Source organism: Peromyscus californicus, unplaced genomic scaffold, assembly GCF_007827085.1.
Source record: "Peromyscus californicus insignis strain IS unplaced genomic scaffold, ASM782708v3 Scaffold_16__1_contigs__length_79575227, whole genome shotgun sequence".
Classification (NCBI taxonomy): domain Eukaryota; kingdom Metazoa; phylum Chordata; class Mammalia; order Rodentia; family Cricetidae; genus Peromyscus; species Peromyscus californicus.
The window spans coordinates 11,328,239-11,348,831 of NW_026294458.1; the positions used below are offsets into that span (position 1 = coordinate 11,328,239).

At 43.1% G+C, this 20,593-nt stretch overlaps 1 protein-coding gene across 1 annotated transcript in view; it reads left to right on the plus strand.

Annotated features, from left to right (window-relative positions):
* Snx4 (sorting nexin 4) overlaps positions 1 to 20,593 on the plus strand; it is a 61,827-nt gene that overhangs the window by 15,468 nt on the left and 25,766 nt on the right. The window contains exons 2-6 of the mRNA XM_052740377.1: positions 5,996 to 6,117; positions 9,769 to 9,904; positions 11,242 to 11,391; positions 12,291 to 12,338; positions 19,251 to 19,306. Of these exons, the coding sequence (XP_052596337.1) occupies positions 5,996 to 6,117; positions 9,769 to 9,904; positions 11,242 to 11,391; positions 12,291 to 12,338; positions 19,251 to 19,306 (512 nt within the window). The remainder of the gene's footprint in view (positions 1 to 5,995; positions 6,118 to 9,768; positions 9,905 to 11,241; positions 11,392 to 12,290; positions 12,339 to 19,250; positions 19,307 to 20,593) is intronic.

The window sequence follows — 20,593 nt, forward strand, 5'->3', positions numbered from 1 at the left end:
TACTCAGAGGAAACTGCAACAGAAGCATTCTGCGAGGCTGGATCACCTGGGCCACCTATTTTCATTGGTGTTTGGTTTCCTTGGTCTGAAAACACAAACTTTTAAAGGTAGCTTATGTATTTGTATTAATACAAGTGTAGACTGTGTGTTGTACACAAGTCAGCCAAAGATGATTTTTTGTTTTATATTTGAGCAGGTAAAATATACGTTGCATGTTTTGTAGTTTTTTCTAGGTTTATTTCTTTATGTCTGTAGCCAGGATTTTCAGGAGATCTTCCTCAATCAACCTGATCCATATCAACCTGTAATGAATCCATAGCCTCTCATTTCCTGTGGAAATAAAAGCAACACACCTTTTGACTTCTGTTTTGAAGTCAAGATATTTTTTAAATATATAGGTTGGTTTAATCTAGCAGCTTTCATAATCCAATGTCTCTTAGCAGCTATCTCTCTTTCATCAGCAGTCAAAAAATTTAAAGGCAGCACAATAACATGCATGATTCAGACTCGGTGTATTTCCCATCTTTACATGGCTTACTTATTTTTTTCTATTTTGCTTTACTCCTTTTTAAGGACTTTATTATTTTTAAACTATTTTTAAATCTATGTATATATCCTTTGTCTTTTCTCTACCAAACCTACATATATGTTTAAACACACTGTAACCCGATTGAGTTTTTTTTTTCCATCTTGATCTGTCTTTACTGAGCATCTGTATTGTTTTTGATCACATGAGATGAATCATAAATTGTTATGTCAGCTGCTGGCACTGCTCAGTTTAGTGCATGGCCCTAGCACGTGGTGGTTGGTGGCTGACTATCCCACAGGCAAGGGCCAGGAGATGCAGCCTGGGCGAGAGACTGTAGGAACCCACCACATGGCTTATCTTATGGCATGCTGGCAGGACCCATGCTGGTGGCTCAATTACAGGTATTGGTTATGTCAAATTTTGTCCATTTTGTGCTAATAAGGAGGCACAAAGAATATGTTATACATCTACCAGCCCTGCTGGTATTGTTAATGAATGAAAAAATAAATAAAAAGGGAAGGATATGACTGCTCCTAGGTATAGTATAGGAGAAAGTGTACTGTAGATAAAAGGGGGAGCTTAGCCAGAGGCAGGGACATCTGGGAGAGTCCAGAGTGGACATGAACCTGAGCCATATGAGGAGAGGGAGAAGGGAAAGGGGAGAAAGGGTGTCTTAATTAGGGTTTGTATTGCTGTGAAGAGACACCATGACCATGACAACTCTTACAAAGAAAAGCATTTAATTGGGTGTCTTACAGTTCAGAGGTTCAGTCCATTATCATCGTGATGTGACATGGTAGCATGCAGGCAGACATGGTGCTGGAGAAGGAACTGAGAGTTCTTTATCTTGTAAAGGCAACAGGAAGTGAACTGAGATACTATGCGTGGCTTGAGCATTTATGAGACCTCAAAGCCCATCCCCACAGTGACACACTTCCTCCAACAAGGCCATACCTACTCCAACAAGACATACCTCCTAATAGTGCCACACCCCATGAGCTTATGGGGGCAATTACATTTAAACTACCACAGAGAGGAACCAGATGCAGCAGCCAAGAGGGCAAAGATACAAAATGGGTGGGTAACCAAAATGGCTGGATTATACAGGGAAGAGCCTCTGGGGGAAGGGCAGCCCAGCCCTTGGGCTAGGGAGTTCAGGGTAGAGACAGGTTATTCCAGCCATAGCCTGAAACAAGTGGGAACTGGAGGATGCTGGGAGAACTTGGAGGCCAGGTCCACTTTGATATGTTAATTAGGCACCTCAGCCATTTGTCCTAGGATTTGAGACTTAACAGATATATGCCTGTGTACATTCTTTTGGTTTTACTATTTTTAACTTAATGCTTTTTTTAAATTTTGTGCTTATTATTACTGGATCATATGACAGGCTAAAATCATGATTAATGTTATCTTTTGGGCTGAGAAGGTGATTTGCTTTATCAGTACAGTTAGGTGCTTTTAAAATTCAGAGAATTCTCTTCGAGGCCAGCCTGGTCTACAGAGCAAGATCCAGGAAAAGGCGCAAAGCTACACAGAGAAACCCTGTCTCGAAAAACCAAAAAAAAAAAAAAAAAAATTCAGAGAATTCTCACTGGAGCAGATGGCGGTAAATCAGAAAGCATGGCTGTAGGCCAAGAGCTGTACGGCTCTCTCAGCCAGTGTGGCCTTCATCATCCTGGCTTGTCTCAGGGAATTTATTGAGCTCTTTTTCTGGCTGAGGGCTTCTTTCTGTCTCTCTTATTTTCTCCTCTTTATATAACTCTACCTTGTTTTTTGATGCAGTGTCGTCCCTGACCCAGAGCTAGCAGGTTTGGCTAGGCTGCCTAGCTAGCAAACCACCTAGCTAGAGATGCTCCTGCCTCCTCCTCCCCAGTTCTGGAACTGAAAGAGTATATCAATTGTGAGTGCTGGGGATCCAAACCCAGGTTCTCATGCATAAGCAGCACACACTTTACTGACCACGTCATCATCGCAGCCTGTGTAGCTTTTTAAAAATCTTCTGAGAGCTGGAGAGATGGCTCAGTGGTTAAGAGCACTCTTGCCGAGGACCCGGATTCGGTTCCCAGCACCAATACCAGGTGGCTTACAAGGGTCTGAAGCTCCAGTTCTAGGGGATTTGCTGCCCTCTTCTGGCCTCTGCAGGTATCAGGCCTGCACATGGTGCACATACACGGTGGCATTCATATATACATGTAAAGTAAAATAAATCTTTAAAAAAATGTTGTGCTGTACCTACAGTACTGCTGTTATCTCCTCCTTACGGACTGCCCCTGATGATTATCTGAGCAGTTTTTAGACTCCAAACCCACCCCTGATTGAGCAAGGGAGAAAGCTGAAAGCCCAGCAGCTCCACTCACTCTCCCTTGTCCTTTGCTTATGTCTGTCCTGCCTTTCCTTCCAGCGCACTCCCCCAGCCTGCGGGCCTCCATCTCATACAGACTTGCAGTTGTTCTGCTGGGAGAAAGGAGACTGCTCTTCTGTTTTCACATCTTGTTCTGCGTTTTCTTTAAAGTTAACAAATGCGCAAAACAATGAGTTTCCTTATGGTATTTTAGCATGTGTGTATCCTTATTTTTTTTCCTAATATATACCCCCTCCCTGCTGCCTTTCCAGAAAGGGTCTGCTTTATTTTTTTTTGGGGGGGGGCACGTAGGGTTTGCCCACATGTGCACAGAAACAAAGGAGAACATCAGGTGTCCTGTGCATGCACATGAACGTGCATTCCCCTCTCTCCTTCCTCCTCCTCCCTCATCTTATCCCCTTTAGACGGGGTCTCTCATTGAACCTGGAGCTCACTGGTTTGTTTTGTTTTTATTTTATTTTGAGACAGGTCCTACTGTAGCCTGGAAAGGTAGTGTGTGCTACTTGCTTTGTTTGTGAAGTTTGTTTGTTTTTTGTAACTTTTTTCCTTTTTTTAGTTGAGGATATGTGACTACTAATTTTTTTTTTAATTTTTTTTTTTTTTTTTTTTTTGGTTTTTCGAGACAGGGTTTCTCTGTATAGCTTTGTGGAGCTGAGGACCAAACCCAGGGCCTTGCGCTTGCTAGGCAAGTACTTTTCCACTGAGCTAAATCCCCAATCGTGACTGCTAGTTTTTACATCAACTTGAAGCAAGCTAATCATTTCAGAGGAAGGGAACCTCAATTAAGAAAATGCCTTCAGGGTCTGGGCCAATACCTGGGGCCACACTGCTGCTGGGGCCAGGCTGCTCTGAGTGGCCTGTGCTGCCACCACTGGGCCATGGTGACATCTAGGTGCGAGCTGCTGCTTTAGGCCATGTCTGGGTCCATGGTCGCGCTTCAGCCGGGGTCTGTGTTGATCTCCATGGCCCATGTTACCACAGGGGCCATAGGAATCATGAGTGTTGAAATCCAAGTGAGCTGCTGAGCCGGTACTGCCCCTCCTGACCCCAGGACAGCTGGTTCTGCCCCTACTGGGAGAGAGGGCCCCACCCGCCACCACAGGCCTGGGAGAGCTGGCCCCAGTGGTCTATGCATAGAAGAGCTGGTTCTGTCCCTTGCCTGAGGGAGGTGGTCCCAGCAGCCCAGACTGACCAAATCAGCTACCACCCAGACCCACATGCAGGACTTTGAGTTGGCCCATCCCAAAATCTACCCCATCCGTGACTTGCCAGAGTGTGCGATGGTACTGGTTCTTTGGAACCATAGCCTCAAGATCTCCATGACTGGGGCAACAGATTATTCAAGAGGCATTTTGGTGAGGGTCCAGTATTGATGATGTACCAGAAGCCAGAGGCCTTGAACTAGACCCAACAACTCATTGCAAGTGAAGCTGAGTGGACCAAGGGGTACACTTCGTGACACAGCACAACTCCAATGCCACTAAGACATAGGAAGAGGTGTTAGAGAGGCAGCAAAGACCGAGGACCATAGTGGGTTCTTTGTTTGTTTTTTCGTTTTGTTTTGTTTGTTTTGCTTGTTTTTTCAAGACAGGGTTTTGCTGTTTGGAGCCTGTCCTGGAAAACTCTCTGTAGACCAGGCTGGCCTTGAACTCACAGAGATCTGCCTGCCTTTGCTTCTTGAGTGTTGGGATTAAAGGCGTGAGCTACCACTGCCCAGCTTGCAAAAAAAAAAATATTTTTTTTTTTTTTTGCTTTTCGAGACAGAGTTTCTCTGTGTAGCTTTGCACCTTTCCTGGAACTTGCTTTGGAGACCAGGCTGGCCTCAAACTCACAGAGATCTGCCTGGCTCTGCCTCTTGAGTGCTGGGATTAAAGGCGTGCGCCACCACCGCCCAGCCGTTAAAAAAATATATATATATATATATTTTTTTTAAATGTCATGAGGTTTTTTTTTTTTTTGGGAGCTGAGGATCAAACCCAGGGCCTGTGCTTGCTAGGCAGGCACTCTACCACTGAGCTAAATCCCCAACCCCCCAAAAAAATATTTTTATAGACAGAGTCTGTGCATTTATTGTCTGTATGTGTTAGCAGATACTTGGTACTTGACAGTCCACCAGATACTGTATCCAGAATCCTCTGCTTGTAATATGGCCGCAAGGTTTTGGTTTTGCGATGATGAAACTTGAACGCAGAGCCTCCCACTTAGCAGGCAGGGCTCTGCCCTTGAGCCGCAACCCATCCGAAGACGGGTCTTACACATTCTTGTGCAGATTTGTCCTTGGTTACTTACATGAAATGTTGAATGTGTAATAATTAATGCATGGTACCTATTAAAATACCTTTCAAGTAGGTGATAAAGAGAGGTTGTCACTTGCTGGTTTTTTTTCTTTTCTTTTTTTTTTTTTTTTAAGATTTATTTATTATGTATACAGTGTCCTGCCTGCATGTATGCCTGCAGGCCAGAATAGGGCACCAGATCTCGTTACAGATGGTTGTGAGCCACCATGTTGTTGCTGGGAATTGAACTCAAGACCTTTGGAAGAACAGCCAGTGCTCTTAACCCCTGAGCCATCTCTCCAGCCTGTCACTTGCTGTTGTTATTTAGTAACCCATAACAACTTAGGAAATATATTTATGTGTGTCTGTTTGGTGTGCGTGTGTGTAACCTTGGTTGCCATCCTCTCCTACCTTGTTTGAGATAGGGTCTCTTACAGTTCTCCAGTGCATAGGCTGGGCTAGTTTGCCCAGGAGCTTCTGGAAATTCTCATGTCACTACCTCCTATGGTGCTTTAGAAGGAGCATTGGAGTTACAGATGTGTGCTGCTCATTCAGCTTTTACAGAGAGCCTGGGGATTCAAACTCAAGTCCTCATGCCTGCATAGCAGACACTTTACGAACTGAGCCACTGTCCTGGCCCCCAAACACCTTGAACTGTTTACCAGTGCTGCTTTGACTCGTGTGCCTCTGCGGTTTCCAATACCATCTTCACTAGCGGTTTCGTTATATTGTCGGCATGACTATAGTACCCTTTGATCATGTTCACCCCGTACCCTCATTTATCAGGACCATCTAAAGGCTTGTATTGTTCCGTTTGTTTTTGTCCAGATGACGGGAAATCATTTTTGGTTGAAGAAAATAGAAATCAGTGTTTCCGAGGCAGAAAAGAGAACTGGAAGAAACGCCATGAACATGCAAGAAACGTATACTGCTTACCTCATTGAGACACGGTGAGTTGCCAGGATGGGGCTTGACGGTAGATGGGAAGGTTTTTCTGGTAGCCATTGTCTGTGGCCTGACAGTTCAATAACTGTTAGGTTGAGAAACTAACTTCCTTCAAGGCTTGGGGTGTGTGTTCTTGTGATAGGAAATGGTTTCAAGATAAAAGTATGGGAATTTGTCTTTTAGAGCATATAGAAATGTCTTGGGAAGCAGTATGTTATTATTAAATTCTTCTAGTTTGGAAGACAAGGCCAATGAAAACATTTGTAAGTTCGGATAAGATTAATTTTTCATGTTGAAGTTGGGAATCTGAACTGAAGCCTTTTTAGACGTAGTTAGTTAATATGATGTAGTTAATTAATACCTCTCTAAACTGGACTGTGATCCAATATTCCTGTGTTTTTGCCATGGGAGGAGCCATTTCTATGTTTTATATTTCATATTGTATTTCCTTTTTATTAATATGTAATTAATAAGCTTAGTGGTAAGCATAATGTATTTGTCTTATTTACTTGTTGCTTTTGAGGCAGGGTCTCTATGTAGCCCTGGCTGTCTTGGAACTCACAGAGATCCACCTGCCTCCTGCACCTGTATCTGTGCCCCCATGCCCAGCCTTATGCATGTATTTACTGCTTACATGTAGGCCATGGTAGAGCACAACTGTAAAACTATCACTAAGAGCAAGAGGATAAGGAGTTTAAGGCCAGCCTGGGCTATAGAGTAAAATCCTGTCTCAAAACGATAATAATGGGAACAAAAACTGCTAAGACCTGTAGTGTGAGGGCTAAAGAGACAGCTTCATGGTTACAAGTATATACTGACTGCTCTTGCAGAGAACCTAGAGTTTGATTACCAGCACCCACATCAGGCATGTCACAGTTGCCTGTAACTCCAGCTCCCAGAATCCAACACCTAGGTTTCAATGACACCTGCATGTAAATGGCATACACACACAAAGACACACATAATTAAGAGTAATAAAAGCTGGGATAGAAGTGGCGCACGCCTTTAATCCCAGCACTCGGGAGGCAGAGCCAGGCGGATCTTTGTGAGTTCGAGGCCAGCCTGGTCTACACAGCGAGATCCAGGAAAGGCGCAAAGCTACACAGAGAAACCCTGTCTCGAAAAAACCAAAAAAAAAAAAAAAAAAAAAAAGAGTAATAAAATCAGTCTTTAAAAAGGGCAGTAGTGTACCATAAATCTAGTTACTGGGGAGGCTAAGGCAGGAAAATTATTATCTTTCCTCTCTTTCTCTCACTAACCTGGGCCTCATAGGCTGCCAGCCCATCCATAAGGATCTCTTGTGGTGATATATTGTGTACCCTAATAAACGTGCCTGAGGATCAGAAGACAGAGCCAGCCACTAGATTAACATAGAGGTCAGGCAGTGGTGGCACACACCCTTAATCCCAGCACTTGAGATCTCATGCGTTTGCTTGGGAGGCACACATGCCTTTAATCCCAGGAAGTAATATGGCAGGGCAGAGAAAGGTATACAAGGTGTGAGGAAGCCGGGCGGTGGTGGCACATGCCTTTAATCCCAGCACTTGGGAGGCAGAGGCAGGCGGATCTTTGTGAATTCGAGGCCAGCCAGGTCTACAGAGCGAAATCCAGGAAAGGCGCAAAGCTACACAGCGAAACCTTGTCTCAAAAAACCAAAAAAAAAAAAAAAAGAAAAAGAAAAAAAAAAAGTCATGAGGAAATAGGAACTCACTCTCTTTAGGCTGAGGATTTCGTAGAGGTAAGAACTAGTGACTGGCTGTTCTGCTTCTCTGATCTTTCAGCTTTCACCCCAATATCTGGTACCAGGTTTTTTTTATTAAAAATAAAAGAACATCTAAGATTTGAACAACAATCTCTTGAATATAGGAGTTTGAGGTCAACTAGACCAGCATGGTAAAACCCACCTAAAAACCAAAACAAACTAACAGAGAAGCAGCTACTGTGCTGAGCCTGACATGATTAGAAACACTTCTCTAATGACTGACCCGGGACTAATTAGCTTTTCTGTCCTGTGTCCTGGTGGACAGATGCACATTGTGGTTGTATGTGCATTTCTTAGAGGGCAAATAGGTTATTGTCAAGTGAATAATGGGAAAATAAGGAGGTCTTGATAATGTTTTGAATTTTTCTGCAGCTGGGCATGGTGGCACACTCCTTTCTCTTTGCTGGGCATGGTGGCAAACTCCTTTTCTCTTTGCTGGGCATGGTGGCATACTCCTTTTCTCTTTGCTGGGCATGGTGGCACACTCCTTTTCTCTTTGCTGGGCATGGTGGCACACTCCTTTTCTCTTTGCTGGGCATGGTGGCACACTCCTTTTCTCTTTGCTGGGCATGGTGGCACACTCCTTTTCTCTTTGCTGGGCATGGTGGCACACTCCTTTTCTCTTTGCTGGGCATGGTGGCACACTCCTTTCTCTTTGCTGGGCATGGTGGCACACTCCTTTTCTCTTTGCACTCAGGAGGCTGAAGCAGGTGGATCTTTGTGTTAGTTCCAGGTCAGCCTAGTCTACACCACGAGTTCCAGGCCAGTCAGAACTGAGTAGGAAGACCTGTGTTAAACAACAACAGAAATCAAAACCCTTCATTCATGATGGCAGCAGAAGTCTTGAGTGCCTTAAAATAGCCTTCACTTGCTCTTACCTTAACTTCCTCCCAACTGCAGTTTGGACTTGGGTGTAGATAAAACATGAGGTTCCTGCCAGCTCTGTACAGGAAAAAAGGAGACACGAGTTGTAAGCTTTCTTCCTTGGCTTTCAGAGCTGACTGAGTTTGCTCTTGCAGATCAGTCTGATTGACCCATACCCTCAACTCAGGCTTTGTGGTATCTTGGTCTTTGTCATCATAAACTGTTCCCTCATTGTGGCAGTAGTAAAGTTACAAGTGCCTTTTATGTAATGAATGTTATAAAACCAGTTCTGTGCTGTAGCTTTTAGAATGCTTCTAATATAGCTGTTTCTCATGAGTTCAGACGGGTTTTCTGTAACAGAAGGAAAGTACTCAGGGTGAAAGCTTTGGACTCCGATGAACCTAAGCATACAACACACAGAGTGTGTGTTTGTAGGCAGAGTGCAGCTGCATCCCCATTTGTCAAATGGGCACAGGAAATGTTTCCTGGGGTTCTAAGTCTGAAGGAGGTGTGTAAGACGAATTGCTAAACGGTATTATTAATAAAAAAACCCCGGGGTCAGCTATTGGGGTGAAGAACTGAGAGATCAGAGAAATAATAGGACAGGCCACAGACAACCTCACCTTACTGACCTTCAGTCTCCAAAGAGACCTACTTCCTGTGCACCCACGCCTTTCCTGTTGCCATCTCACTTCCTCTCTCCGCCCAGCTACATCACTTCCTGTCTGTCCATACAGACCTCCAGACCTCTGTGGTTAGTGCTGGGATTAAAGGTGTGTGCCACCAGGCCTGGCTCTGTTCCCAGTGTGGCCTTGAACTCACAGAGATCTGGATGGATCTCTGCCTCCCGAATGCTAGGATAAAAGGTGTGTGCTACCACTGCCTGACTTCTATGTTTAATATAGTAGCTGGCTTTTTCCTCTGATCTTCAGATAAGCTTTATTGGGGGACTCAGATAAAATATCACCACAGAGGTGGGATTGTGTGGTCTGGTTTGAAGTAATAGAAATGCTTTTTGATTCCTTTTCAGGTCAGTTGAACATGCTGATGGTCAGAGTGTCCTCACAGATTCACTGTGGAGGCGGTACAGTGAGTTCGAGTTGTTGAGAAACTACCTTTTAGTGTACTACCCCCATGTTGTTGTACCACCTCTTCCGGAAAAGCGGGTAAGACAAGCAGTGGAGTTGAGAAGTGCCCGGGATTGAGCCCATTCATTTATCTGTTTTTCTTTCTTCTTTTTTGTGTTTGCTTTTCGAGACGGGGTTTCTCTGTGTAGCCCTGACTGTCCTGGAACTCAGAGATCTGCTTTTCTCTGCCTTCCATATATATATATATGTCTGTCTGTTTGTTTGTTTGCTTATTTATGTATTTATTTCTAAATATATAGATCTAACTTGCTCAGTCTATATAATGTTATTTGTATGTGTATAATTTCAGGGTCGACCATTTGGTAGCTCTTCAATGGGAAGGACTGTTTCTCCCACTTTGAGCATTCATTAGTTGCCCAAAGTTCTCTGTCTAGGGTGGAGGCCCCATAAGATGACCCACTTCCATGCTAGCATGTGTATTAGTCCTGTCCTTGTACAGGGCTTGTTTAGGCAGCCATGTTCATATGTGTCGCTTCCCTGTCATTCCCAGGAGATGGACTCTCACAGCAGACTCCTGGTCCTCTGGCTCTCACAGTCTTCCCACCCCTCTTCCCAGTGTTCCCTGAGCCTTAGGTGCAGAGATGTGCTGTAGATGCAGCACCACAGGGTCACTTGTTCTCTGCATTTTGATCAGCTCTGGTTTTCTTCAGTGGTAAAGAGAAGGTTCTTTTATGAGTGTGTGCTGGATAGTTTTATATCAGCCTGACACAAACCAGAGTCACCTGAGAGGAGGGAGTTCCAGTTGAGAAAATGCTTCTAGAAGAATTGAGCTGTAAGCACACAAGCCTGCGGGATATTTTCTTTTTCTTTTTTCTTTTTTTGGTTTTTCGAGACAGGGTTTCTCTGTGTAGTTTTGGTGCCCGTCCAAGACCTAGCTCTGTAGACCAGGCTGGCCTCAAATTCACAGAGATCCGCTTGGCTGTGCCTCCTGAGTGCTGGGATCAAAGGTGTGCACCACCACCGCCCGGCCGGGTCTTAATTAGCGACTATTGTGGGACTGAGATGGGAGGGCCCAGCCTGTTGTGGGTGTGGCTATCCCTGGACTGGTGGTTCTGGCTTCTGTAAGAAAGCAGGCTGAGCAAGCCATGAGGAGCAAGCCAGTAAGCAGCACCCCTCCATGGCCTCTGAATCAGCTCCTGCCTCCAGGTTCTTGTCCTGCTTCAGTTTCTGTCCTGACTTCCTTTGATGATGAACAGTGATTTGGGAGTGTGAGCCAAATAAACCCTTCCCTCCCAGGTTGCTTTGGTTGTGGTGTTTTGTCTCAGCAATAGTAACCCTAGCTGAGACGGAGGGAGGGTGAGAGCTGTACTTACTTGTGGTTGAGCCTGTTCTTAATGGTTGTTCTGTTTACCCAGGCAGAGTTCGTGTGGCATAAGCTCTCTGCTGACAACATGGACCCAGACTTTGTGGAGAGACGACGGATAGGCTTAGAGAACTTTCTCTTGAGGGTTGCTTCCCATCCTGTCCTTTGTAGAGACAAAATCTTCTATTTGTTTTTGACACAGGTATCTTCCTTTTAATTAGTCTTTAAACATTCATTTGATAGACTTTTAAAAGATTATAAAGTGCTGATTCTTGAGACTTTTGAATTAGCTTTTGGTAGGCAGTTTACTGTGCTTGCTTTAGTCTGAATTTTGGGCTATTGGGTTCTGTCAATAGCTGAGATGTTTTTTTAAATTTATGTATTAATGTGTGCTTGTGTATGTTCTCTTGAGTGTGATATGGGGAGGGGGCACACCTGTCATGGCACACACGTGGAGGTAGAGGCCAATTTTGTCGAGACAGCTTCTCTCTCCACCGTTACATGGGTTCTGGGAATTGATCTTAGTTGCCTAGCTCACATGGCAAATGCTTTACCTAAGTACAGAGCCATCTCAGTAGCCCCATAGCTAAGCTTTCAAAAATATCATTTATTTAATTTTCTGTGTGTGTGTGTGTGTGTGTGTGTGTGTGTGTGTGTGTGTGTGCGTGTGTGTGCAGGAGTCGGCGCAGGTCAGAGCGGGGCTGGATCCAGGAACTGGAGTTACATATGGTTGTGAGCCACAGTGTGGGCTTTGGGAACTAAACCTGGGGCTTCTGCAAGAGCAGTAATGGTTCTTTACTACTAAGCCATCTCTGCAGCCCCATCAGAGCTATAATTTTTACACTTAAAAGATGCTGTGACTTTATGTCTACTAGAATTCCCTAAATGAAAACTTAAAATTAATCTTCAGCGTTAGGAGGCTTAGTATCTAAACTTTTGGATGTTTTTCAGACTTTTGAAGTTTGCACTGTATGTTTGGTTTTGACCTCTTCCATATCACTTGAAGTAAGAACAGAGTGGTAGATACTCACTTTATTTCATGTGGAACGTTATATAATGCTTGTTTGGCTTGTGATCTCTAAAGCTGACTCTGATTTTTAGGAAGGTAACTGGAAGGAGACTGTGAATGAGACTGGATTTCAGCTGAAGGTAAGGATATTTGTGTGAATCCACGCCACACCCCTTTACAGTTCCCAGCATGCACTTACTTAATGGAGATAGGGCTCTGTTTGACTGAGCGAGGGGTGGGAATCAGCTTTGCATCTAACATCGTTGGCAAGGTTTTCAAGAAAACACCTCAGTTCACTTTTGATTTGTGTAATTTTAGTATTGGTTGGGCTATAATGGGCAGTTTCTTAATCCTACCAGAAAATATTTTAAATCAATAATTTAAATTCAGTCTGTCCATTTTTGCTATAGTGTACCAGTACGTCTACATTTTCATTTCCTTAAATTCTAGCTGACCACTTCACTTGTTCTGACTCCCACAATCGCTTAGTCTGGGAGACAGGACACTGAGGGAAACCCACACTTGGTTTTCCCAACATTGGTAGACCTAGAATGAGACTTTAGTCATGCTGCTGGAGCATGAGACGTGGTGACCAGTTTGAAACGAAGTAGGACTTGTAGTGAAATGGCCTCTGTTAGTGATGCAAGTTCATAGTCATTAACTTTGGTGTTTGGAAAAGAGAACGTTGCCTGGAGATGGAGACACTCAGTGATGAAGAAATGGAGCTCTCCAGATCTTCCTGAAGGACAGCTAGCACAGGTTATTACATATTTAAAAGGATTTTCTGCTGTAAATCATGGGAGTGGGGTAGCGTAAGTTTGTAAAATATAGATTGAATATTCCTAAGTTGAAAATCTGAAATTTGAAATACTGTGAAATACTAAGTATTTCAAAGTTCAAACCATTTTAGTGGTGTGATTCCGTTTTAGACTTAGGAAAATTTTGTGTTTCAGATTTTACAAATAGGGATACTCAACTGGTAAAGTCTGAAGACATTGTAAAGACCCAAACATTTCAGATAAGAGACACTGAACCTGTATTTAATATAAGATAGTAAATGATAGCCAGGTGTACTGGCACACACCGCTAATCCCAACCTAGGAAGCAGAGGCAGGGGGATCTCGGTGAGTTCGAGGCCAGCTTGGTCTACAGAGTGAGTTCCAAGACAGCCAGAACTACATAGTGAGACATTTTCTCGAAAAAACTTTTAAAAAAGGTGGTAAATGATGAATCAGTTCAACAATAGTACACCCAGACAGGAACAACAAACCATGTTCAGTAATTTAAAAACACTTCCGGCTAGGCTGGGTGGTAAATAGTGAAATCCCTTGGGAGGTAGAGGCAAGAGGATTAGAAGTTGAAGGTCATCCTGAGCTATGTAGCAAGCTTGAGGATAGCCTGGGCTACCTGAAACTCAGTGTCAAAAAACAAATACCAACTCCTGGAGCTTCAGACAGTGGCATAGAGGAATTTGAAATCCAGCAGAAAGTAAACAGGAAATGTAATTAAGTGTTCTAACATCAGTTTCTTGATTGTTAATTCAGCACTTGATGCTGAGAGGTGGTGCTGAGAGGGAAGTTGTAGTTTTAGTTTAGGGATGGATTTGAAATAAGAAAGTTTTATAAAGATTCATAGTTTGAGTTTTTGATAAATGTTCTAAGATATATTACAAGTGAATAAGGAAAGATACAACTAATACCAAGTTATTTGGGAGATTTTCTGTACATAAGATATTTAGTCACCGATTTGGCCATTAGTCACTTATCTGTCCTTGTACTCAGTTTTGTCCCCAATTTAGTGACATTGAGAAAACACCCAAGTTTGTTATAGAATGTGCTGTTTACAGAATCCTTTAAATCTTATAGGAAGGTGGCTTTTGAATTATTTGTTTTGTATTTGCATAGCCTTGTGGTTTAAAACTTGTTTTACTTTTATAAAGTATTTAAAAGGTAATACTTAATATAATACATAAAATTAATAATTCAAAAAGTCATGTGTTGAAAGACAGGAGATATTCTAGAAACTTATTTATTGCTTATTTTATTATGAATTCTTCCTGTTTCAAGTCTTTCTTCCATGAAGGAAATGAGATCTTTTTGGACAGCCTCACAATGCACAAGTATACACACATGCATTCATATATGACACTGTATACATACATTGCTAGGTGTACACACACACACACACACACACACACACACACACACACACACACGGTCACATTTAATTTATATAAAGGTTGTATATCTAGCAGTTATAGTTCATCTGATCACTGAAAGCTACAATTAGGCAACACTGAGTTCTGCAATGTTCAGATGGATGTAACATGGGGTTACTGCTATACTTTTAGAAATATATTGGTCCTCTCAAGCCTTGCTTCATGTTTTGAACATTTATATAAATACTCATGGTATATGATTCTGTGGAAGGAGAGCAAAGGGTTTGTCCCTAGAGTAATGAGCACATGAAGTAATTGAGTGAAGAGTAAAATTGTTTTCATTCAGTTACCTCTGTCCGTCATGAGAATACACTAGTGTGTGTGCCCAGGTGGTAATGAATAGAGGCAGATTCAGAAGACTTGGGAACCCTTCCTTATGCTTGGAGGAAGGAATGTCAGAGACAAGGTTTGGTCCCTCTGCTAATTTCTGAGATTGCACATTCTGGGTACCTGCAGAATGTAAGGTGCTCTCTCCTCTAAGTGCTGTGCAGACAGTGACTGGCGTGTTCTTAAGCAGTGTGTAATGTGGTATCAAGGGAGGGTAAGTCATTTAAAAAGGTACTTTGAAGCCGGCTCACAAGGTGGCGTACTCCTTTAATCTCGGGAGGCAGAGACAGGCAGCTCTCTGTGAGTTCATGGCCAGCCTGGTCTACAGAGTTTGAGAGCCCAGGTTAGCCAGGGCTACAGAGAAACCTTGTGAAAAACAAAACAAAAAAATTTTTTTGAATAGTGAAAAGCAGCATAAGAGAAGTAGACTGTGATTGTTGTTAATGAGACAGTAGGGCTTGTTTTCTGGAGTTATTTTAAGATGAGTCAGGCAGACAGTGGCGTGCAACACAAAACACAACCCCTTCCCAAAAGAAAGTACTCTAAGGCACACGTGAGCAAGCGTGGCCAGGGAACACAGACTCGGTTTCCTAGAATGATGGTTGTGCTGTGGGGTGGGTCACAGAACAAGAGAGTCATACGTTAGTGCCGTTAGTTGCCGAACCCTGGGATGGGGACAGCAGGCGGTCAGCTGCAGCAGAGCCAGGAGAGTGCTGCTCTGGGGCTCAGACGCCCTTTGAGGGTGTTCTTAGCCTTTGGGTGGTGGAAGCTAGAGGTCTGCTAAGAACACATTCCGAGGGCTCTCCCTGATAGTCAGAAGGTAGCTCAGTTTCCCCAGCTGGTAATAAATGCTAGAGAAGGGACTAGAGTCCAAGATCGTCTTGGCTGTCAACCTGTAACCTATGATTCCAGCTCTATACAGTCACCAAGTTTTCAACATAGAGCTGGAATTACCCCCCACCCCAGGGAACTTCAGCTTTCAAGGCTCACAATTGTCATCCCAGCATTTGTGAGGCTGGGGCAGGAGGGTCATGAGTTCCAAACCACTCCAGGCTGTATATATGAGGAGAGCCTGACTCAGGAAAAGTGTGGACAGACTTTATTATCCAGATGAACCCTTTGTGGAGTATGGAGTATACTGGGTGTACAGTATAGAGGGCACCATTACCAAGACAAGGACAAGAGGCAGAAACTAGGACCATTTTGGGCAAACTGGCCAAATAGTCTCCCTTGAAGAGATGATTTCGAGTTGAGATCTGAATGATAAGACGTCTGCGGTGGAGCCAGCCTTAAGGTCAGAAAAGAACAGTTAGAGAGAGAAGCTGGAGAGTTTCCTTCACAAGGTTTAGGAGAAAATGGAGAAAGCAGTTAAAAGTCTTGCCACGGCAGCCTTGTGCAGCTCCAGAGTCAGTGTGCATTCAAGTTAGGCTTTTTTGTGGAACAAAACTGGACAGTCAAGAAACGCACAGCATGATTTCAGATACTGCTGTTTAAAGGAGAAAAACTAAGGTGCTGTAAGCACCAGTGGGTTAGGGGCATCTTTGGGTGTTCAGTGGAGAGAGTCTGGGTAGGTAGATGCAGAGTAACCTGTCGGCAATGCAGTAGGCGAGGAGACTCTTCAGAGTTGCCTTTGAAGGAGTCTGGTTTGGTCACAGTTTAAGCATCTCCTCTTTCTGTCTGATCTTAAAATGAGCAATGGTGATGGACCTAATCTGCTCGACATATTTGGTAAGGAAAGACTTAAAAGTAAGGAAAAAGAAAAAGTTTTAGGATAAGAAAGTGAGATTTGGGGCTGGAGAAATGGCTCAGAGGTTGGGAGCACTGGCTGCTCTTCCAGAGGTCCTGAGTTCAATTCCCAGCACCCACATGGTGGCTCATGGCCATCTATGATGGGATCTGGTGCCCTCTTCTGGCATACAGGCATACATGCAGGCAAACACTGTATACATAATAGATAAATAGATCTTAAAAGAAGAAGGAGAGGAGGAGGAGGAGGAGGAGGAGGAAAAGATTTGAAGCTGGGCATGGCAGCAGCACTCAGGAAGCAGAGGCAGGTGGATCTCAGTGAGTTTGAGGCCAGCCTGGTCTACAGAGCTAGGTCTTGGACAACCAGGGCTACACAGAAAATCCCTGTCTCAAAAAACCAAACAAATAAAAGTGAGATTTGCGAGTCCTAGAGAGATGGCTCCGTGGTTAAAACACTGGCTGTTCTCCCAGAGGACCAGAGTTCAACTTTCAGTACCCAAGTGGTAGCTCACAACCGTCTGAAACCAGTCCCAGGAAGTCCAGTGCTGCCTTCTGGCCTCCATGGGCACAGGCATGTACATGGAGCATAGACATGCCAGACAGACATGTAGGCAAAACACCTCCATACATAAAGAAAGAAAGAAATGTATTTATTTATTTGAAAGTGAGATTTGAGAGATTGAAGAGATGGCCTAGCAATTACGAGCACTTGCTTCTTTTGCAGGAGACCTGGGTTCTTTTCCCAGGCCCTACATGGTGGCTCAAAACCATCTGTCACTCCAGTTCCAGTCTTTGGCTTCTGGGCACCAGGCACACATGTGGTACACACACATACACACAGGCAAAACACTCATATACGTAAACTAAAAGGAACATATCTTTAGACTTTTTCAGTGTTCATTAGCTAGCTGTGCAGAGCCCTGGCCTCTCCTCTGGAGCTGTGGGCACTGAGTGTGGAGGAGGAGCTCAGTTGTTATTTGTTCCTATTTTCGTAGCCAAGTAACTCGGATGTCCTGGTGGTTTGGGTTTACTTTGTTGTGTTAATTGAGAGTATTTGTAATTGTGGGTTGGAAATTGGAATAATATAAAATCTAAATGAGGATAGAGTTTGTTTTTTTTTTTTTTTTTTTTTTTTAAGCCAAACTACGCCGGGCGGTGGTGGCACACACCTTTAATCCCAGCAATCGGGAGGCAGAGCCAAGAGGATCTCTGTGAGTTCGAGGCCAGCCTGGTCTACAGAGCGAGATCCAGGACAGACACCAAAACTACACAAGAGAAACCCTGTCTCCAGGGGAAAAAAAAAACAAAACAAACAAACAAACAAAAAACAGAAAGCCAAACTACATTTTGAATTGATTTATAATTGAACCACTTTTTTTGATGATTACTAATTCCTGTGCCTTATGCAAAAAAGTTGTTTTTTTTTTTTTTTTTTTTTAAGATTTAAATTTATATTTTCTATGTATGTGCACCGCATGCATGCCTGGTGCCCATAGTGACTAGAAGAAGGCATGTGATCCTCTGGAATTGGGGTTACAGTCAGTAAGTAGTGAGCTGCCACGTGGGTGCTGAGAACCAAACCCAGGCCCTTTGGAAGAACAACAAGTGCTCTTAACCACTAAACTATCTCTACAGCACCCTGATTTTGGGTTTTTGTTTGTTTGGGTTTGGTTTTGGGGGGGTTGTTTGTTTTTGGTTTTGTTTTTGGTTTTGTTTTTGGAGATAAGCTATGTAGTTCTGCCTGAACTGGAACTCACTTTGTAGACCAGACTGGCCTCAGAGATCCACCTGCCTTTGCCTCCCAAGTGCTGGGCTTAAAGGTCTATGCCACCACAAGATCTCTCTACATAGCCCTAACTAGCTGTCTTGGAACTCACTATCTAGACCAGGTTGGCTTAGATCCACAGAGGTCAACCTGCCTCTACTTTCCAGGTGCTGGGATAAAGATGTGCATGTACCATCAGGCTTGACTCAGTTTTCTTTTTTAAGTAAAAAATTAGGATTTGAGTATATAAGTGTACATCTCATGCAATGAAATTCTTATTTAGTATTTATCTCTCTATCTCTTCTTAGGGAACAGTTATCTAGAAATAAGTTAAGATGTGTTGTTTTGTAAGACAGGCACCACACTGTCTCACACCTGTAATCCTAGTGCTGGGGAACTAGAGCTAAGAGGGTGAGGAGTTTAGGGCCAGCCTGGGCTATGTGAGATCCTATCTCGAACACCAAAAAGAAAAGGATATCTTTAACACTTCAAACTAGCTATATAGTAATGGATGCCATCTAGCTTGCTTTATTTAGCATAGCACTACTTTAATGTAGGTATTTTCTTGTTTTTCTTTTTCTGAGACATTGATTATGATAAGAAAACTGAAGGCCCATTTAGTTTGGATTCCACCTGAAAGGTACACTCAGAGCATACAGGATCTCCATAAAGCAGCAGGTTCACAGCCTGCCTAGGCAGGCCATCGCTTTTCTTGGCTTAGAGATAATGCAGAGCTATTGTCATTACTGGTGCATTAGTGTTTACGGTTATTTGCGTTGGAATCACTGAAGGCCACATATTCATTCTGACTTATAACATGCTTGTGTAGTGTTCTCAAAAAAAGCTATTCTTTTTCAGTATGTTTAATGTGCTTACAACAAATGATTTTTTTAAAAAAAAGTATTTGAACACTTTATTTCTGAAGGGAAAGTAAAACTGTTTGAATTTTATACCCTGAAATGTAATTGTATTAAGTCAACAAATTATTTTTTCCAGGCAGACTCCAGGTTAAAAGCGCTTAATGCAACATTCAGAGTGAAAAACCCAGACAAGTAAGGCTTTGCTTTAATAACAGTTTACAATGTTGTTTTGAGTGGTGCCTATCAATCTATTTAATTTTTCATTTCTGAATGTATGCACTTAATTTGCTAAATATTTTGAATAATATTTTACAATTAGTGAAACCTTAAAAGTCTAAAACTGATTTTGAAATTCGGTAATTTAAGATTGTGTCTGAAGTTATAGAAAATTAGACCACTGCTTTTTCTTCTAGAAAGATTCATTAAATGGTGAAGATATCAGAAAAATGAGAAAAGTAATTTCCTGCAGTTTTTCCTGCGTGACTGCTTATCAGATGTGGACAGTTTAAGAAAATTATGTATTATATATATAAAAAAAAGTCTAGTTTGTATGCCAAAAAACCGGAGGATAAATGTACAAGTGTAAGGGTCCTTGACTTGATGACCGTCAGTCTGTGTCCTTGAGAGCTTTTCTGCCCTAGATGCCAGGGTTTGCAGCACGCCTTCTCGGGATAAGACAGTCCTAGAGATTTAGTTTAGCTCGCTCTGATCTGGTGGGTGGGTCAGCCGCTTCCTCACTTGCTCCTCCACAGGAAAAGCACGCTTCCGCTTCCGCTAGAGGTGGTTTGTAGTTGCAGCTGCTGAGGTAGATGCAGCTGGCAAATGGGTTAGGATTTCTCTAGTGAGTCCTTCAACACTAATTCCGCGGGGAAGCTAAATTCTTCTCAAATGAAGTCCAAGTTTGCGCAGTTGATAACCTGTCGTGTCTAATTTATAAACTGACATTACTAATAATGATGCCTCTGTTTTGCCTGTTTTGTGGTAGGGATAGAACCCAGGGCCTCTTGCATGCAAGGCAAGCCCTCACCACCAAGCTAAATCTGTAGGCCTTCTTGACTTTTGTCATAAATTTTGAATATAAAATATAAATGAATATTTCCAAGGTTTTGACCATTAGAAAATGGTAATGGCCAGGTGGTGGTGGCTCATGCCTTTAATCCCAGCACTGGGGAGGCAGAGCCAGGTGGATCTCTGTGAGTTCGAGGCCAGCCTGGTCTACAGAGTGAGATCCAGGACAGGCTCCAAAACTACACAGAGAAACCCTGTCTGGGGTGTGTGTGTGTGTGTGTGTGTGTGTGTGTGTGTGTTAATGATAACCATTGAACTTTTGTTTTATTTTTTAATTATGTGTATGTCTGTGAGTGCAGGTTCAACAACCATACTTATTTCCATTTTGTTGTTCGTTCATTCTTTTCTCTTTCTTCCTTCCTTCCTTCCTTCCTTCCTTCCTTCCTTCCTTCCTTCCTTCCTTCCTTCCTT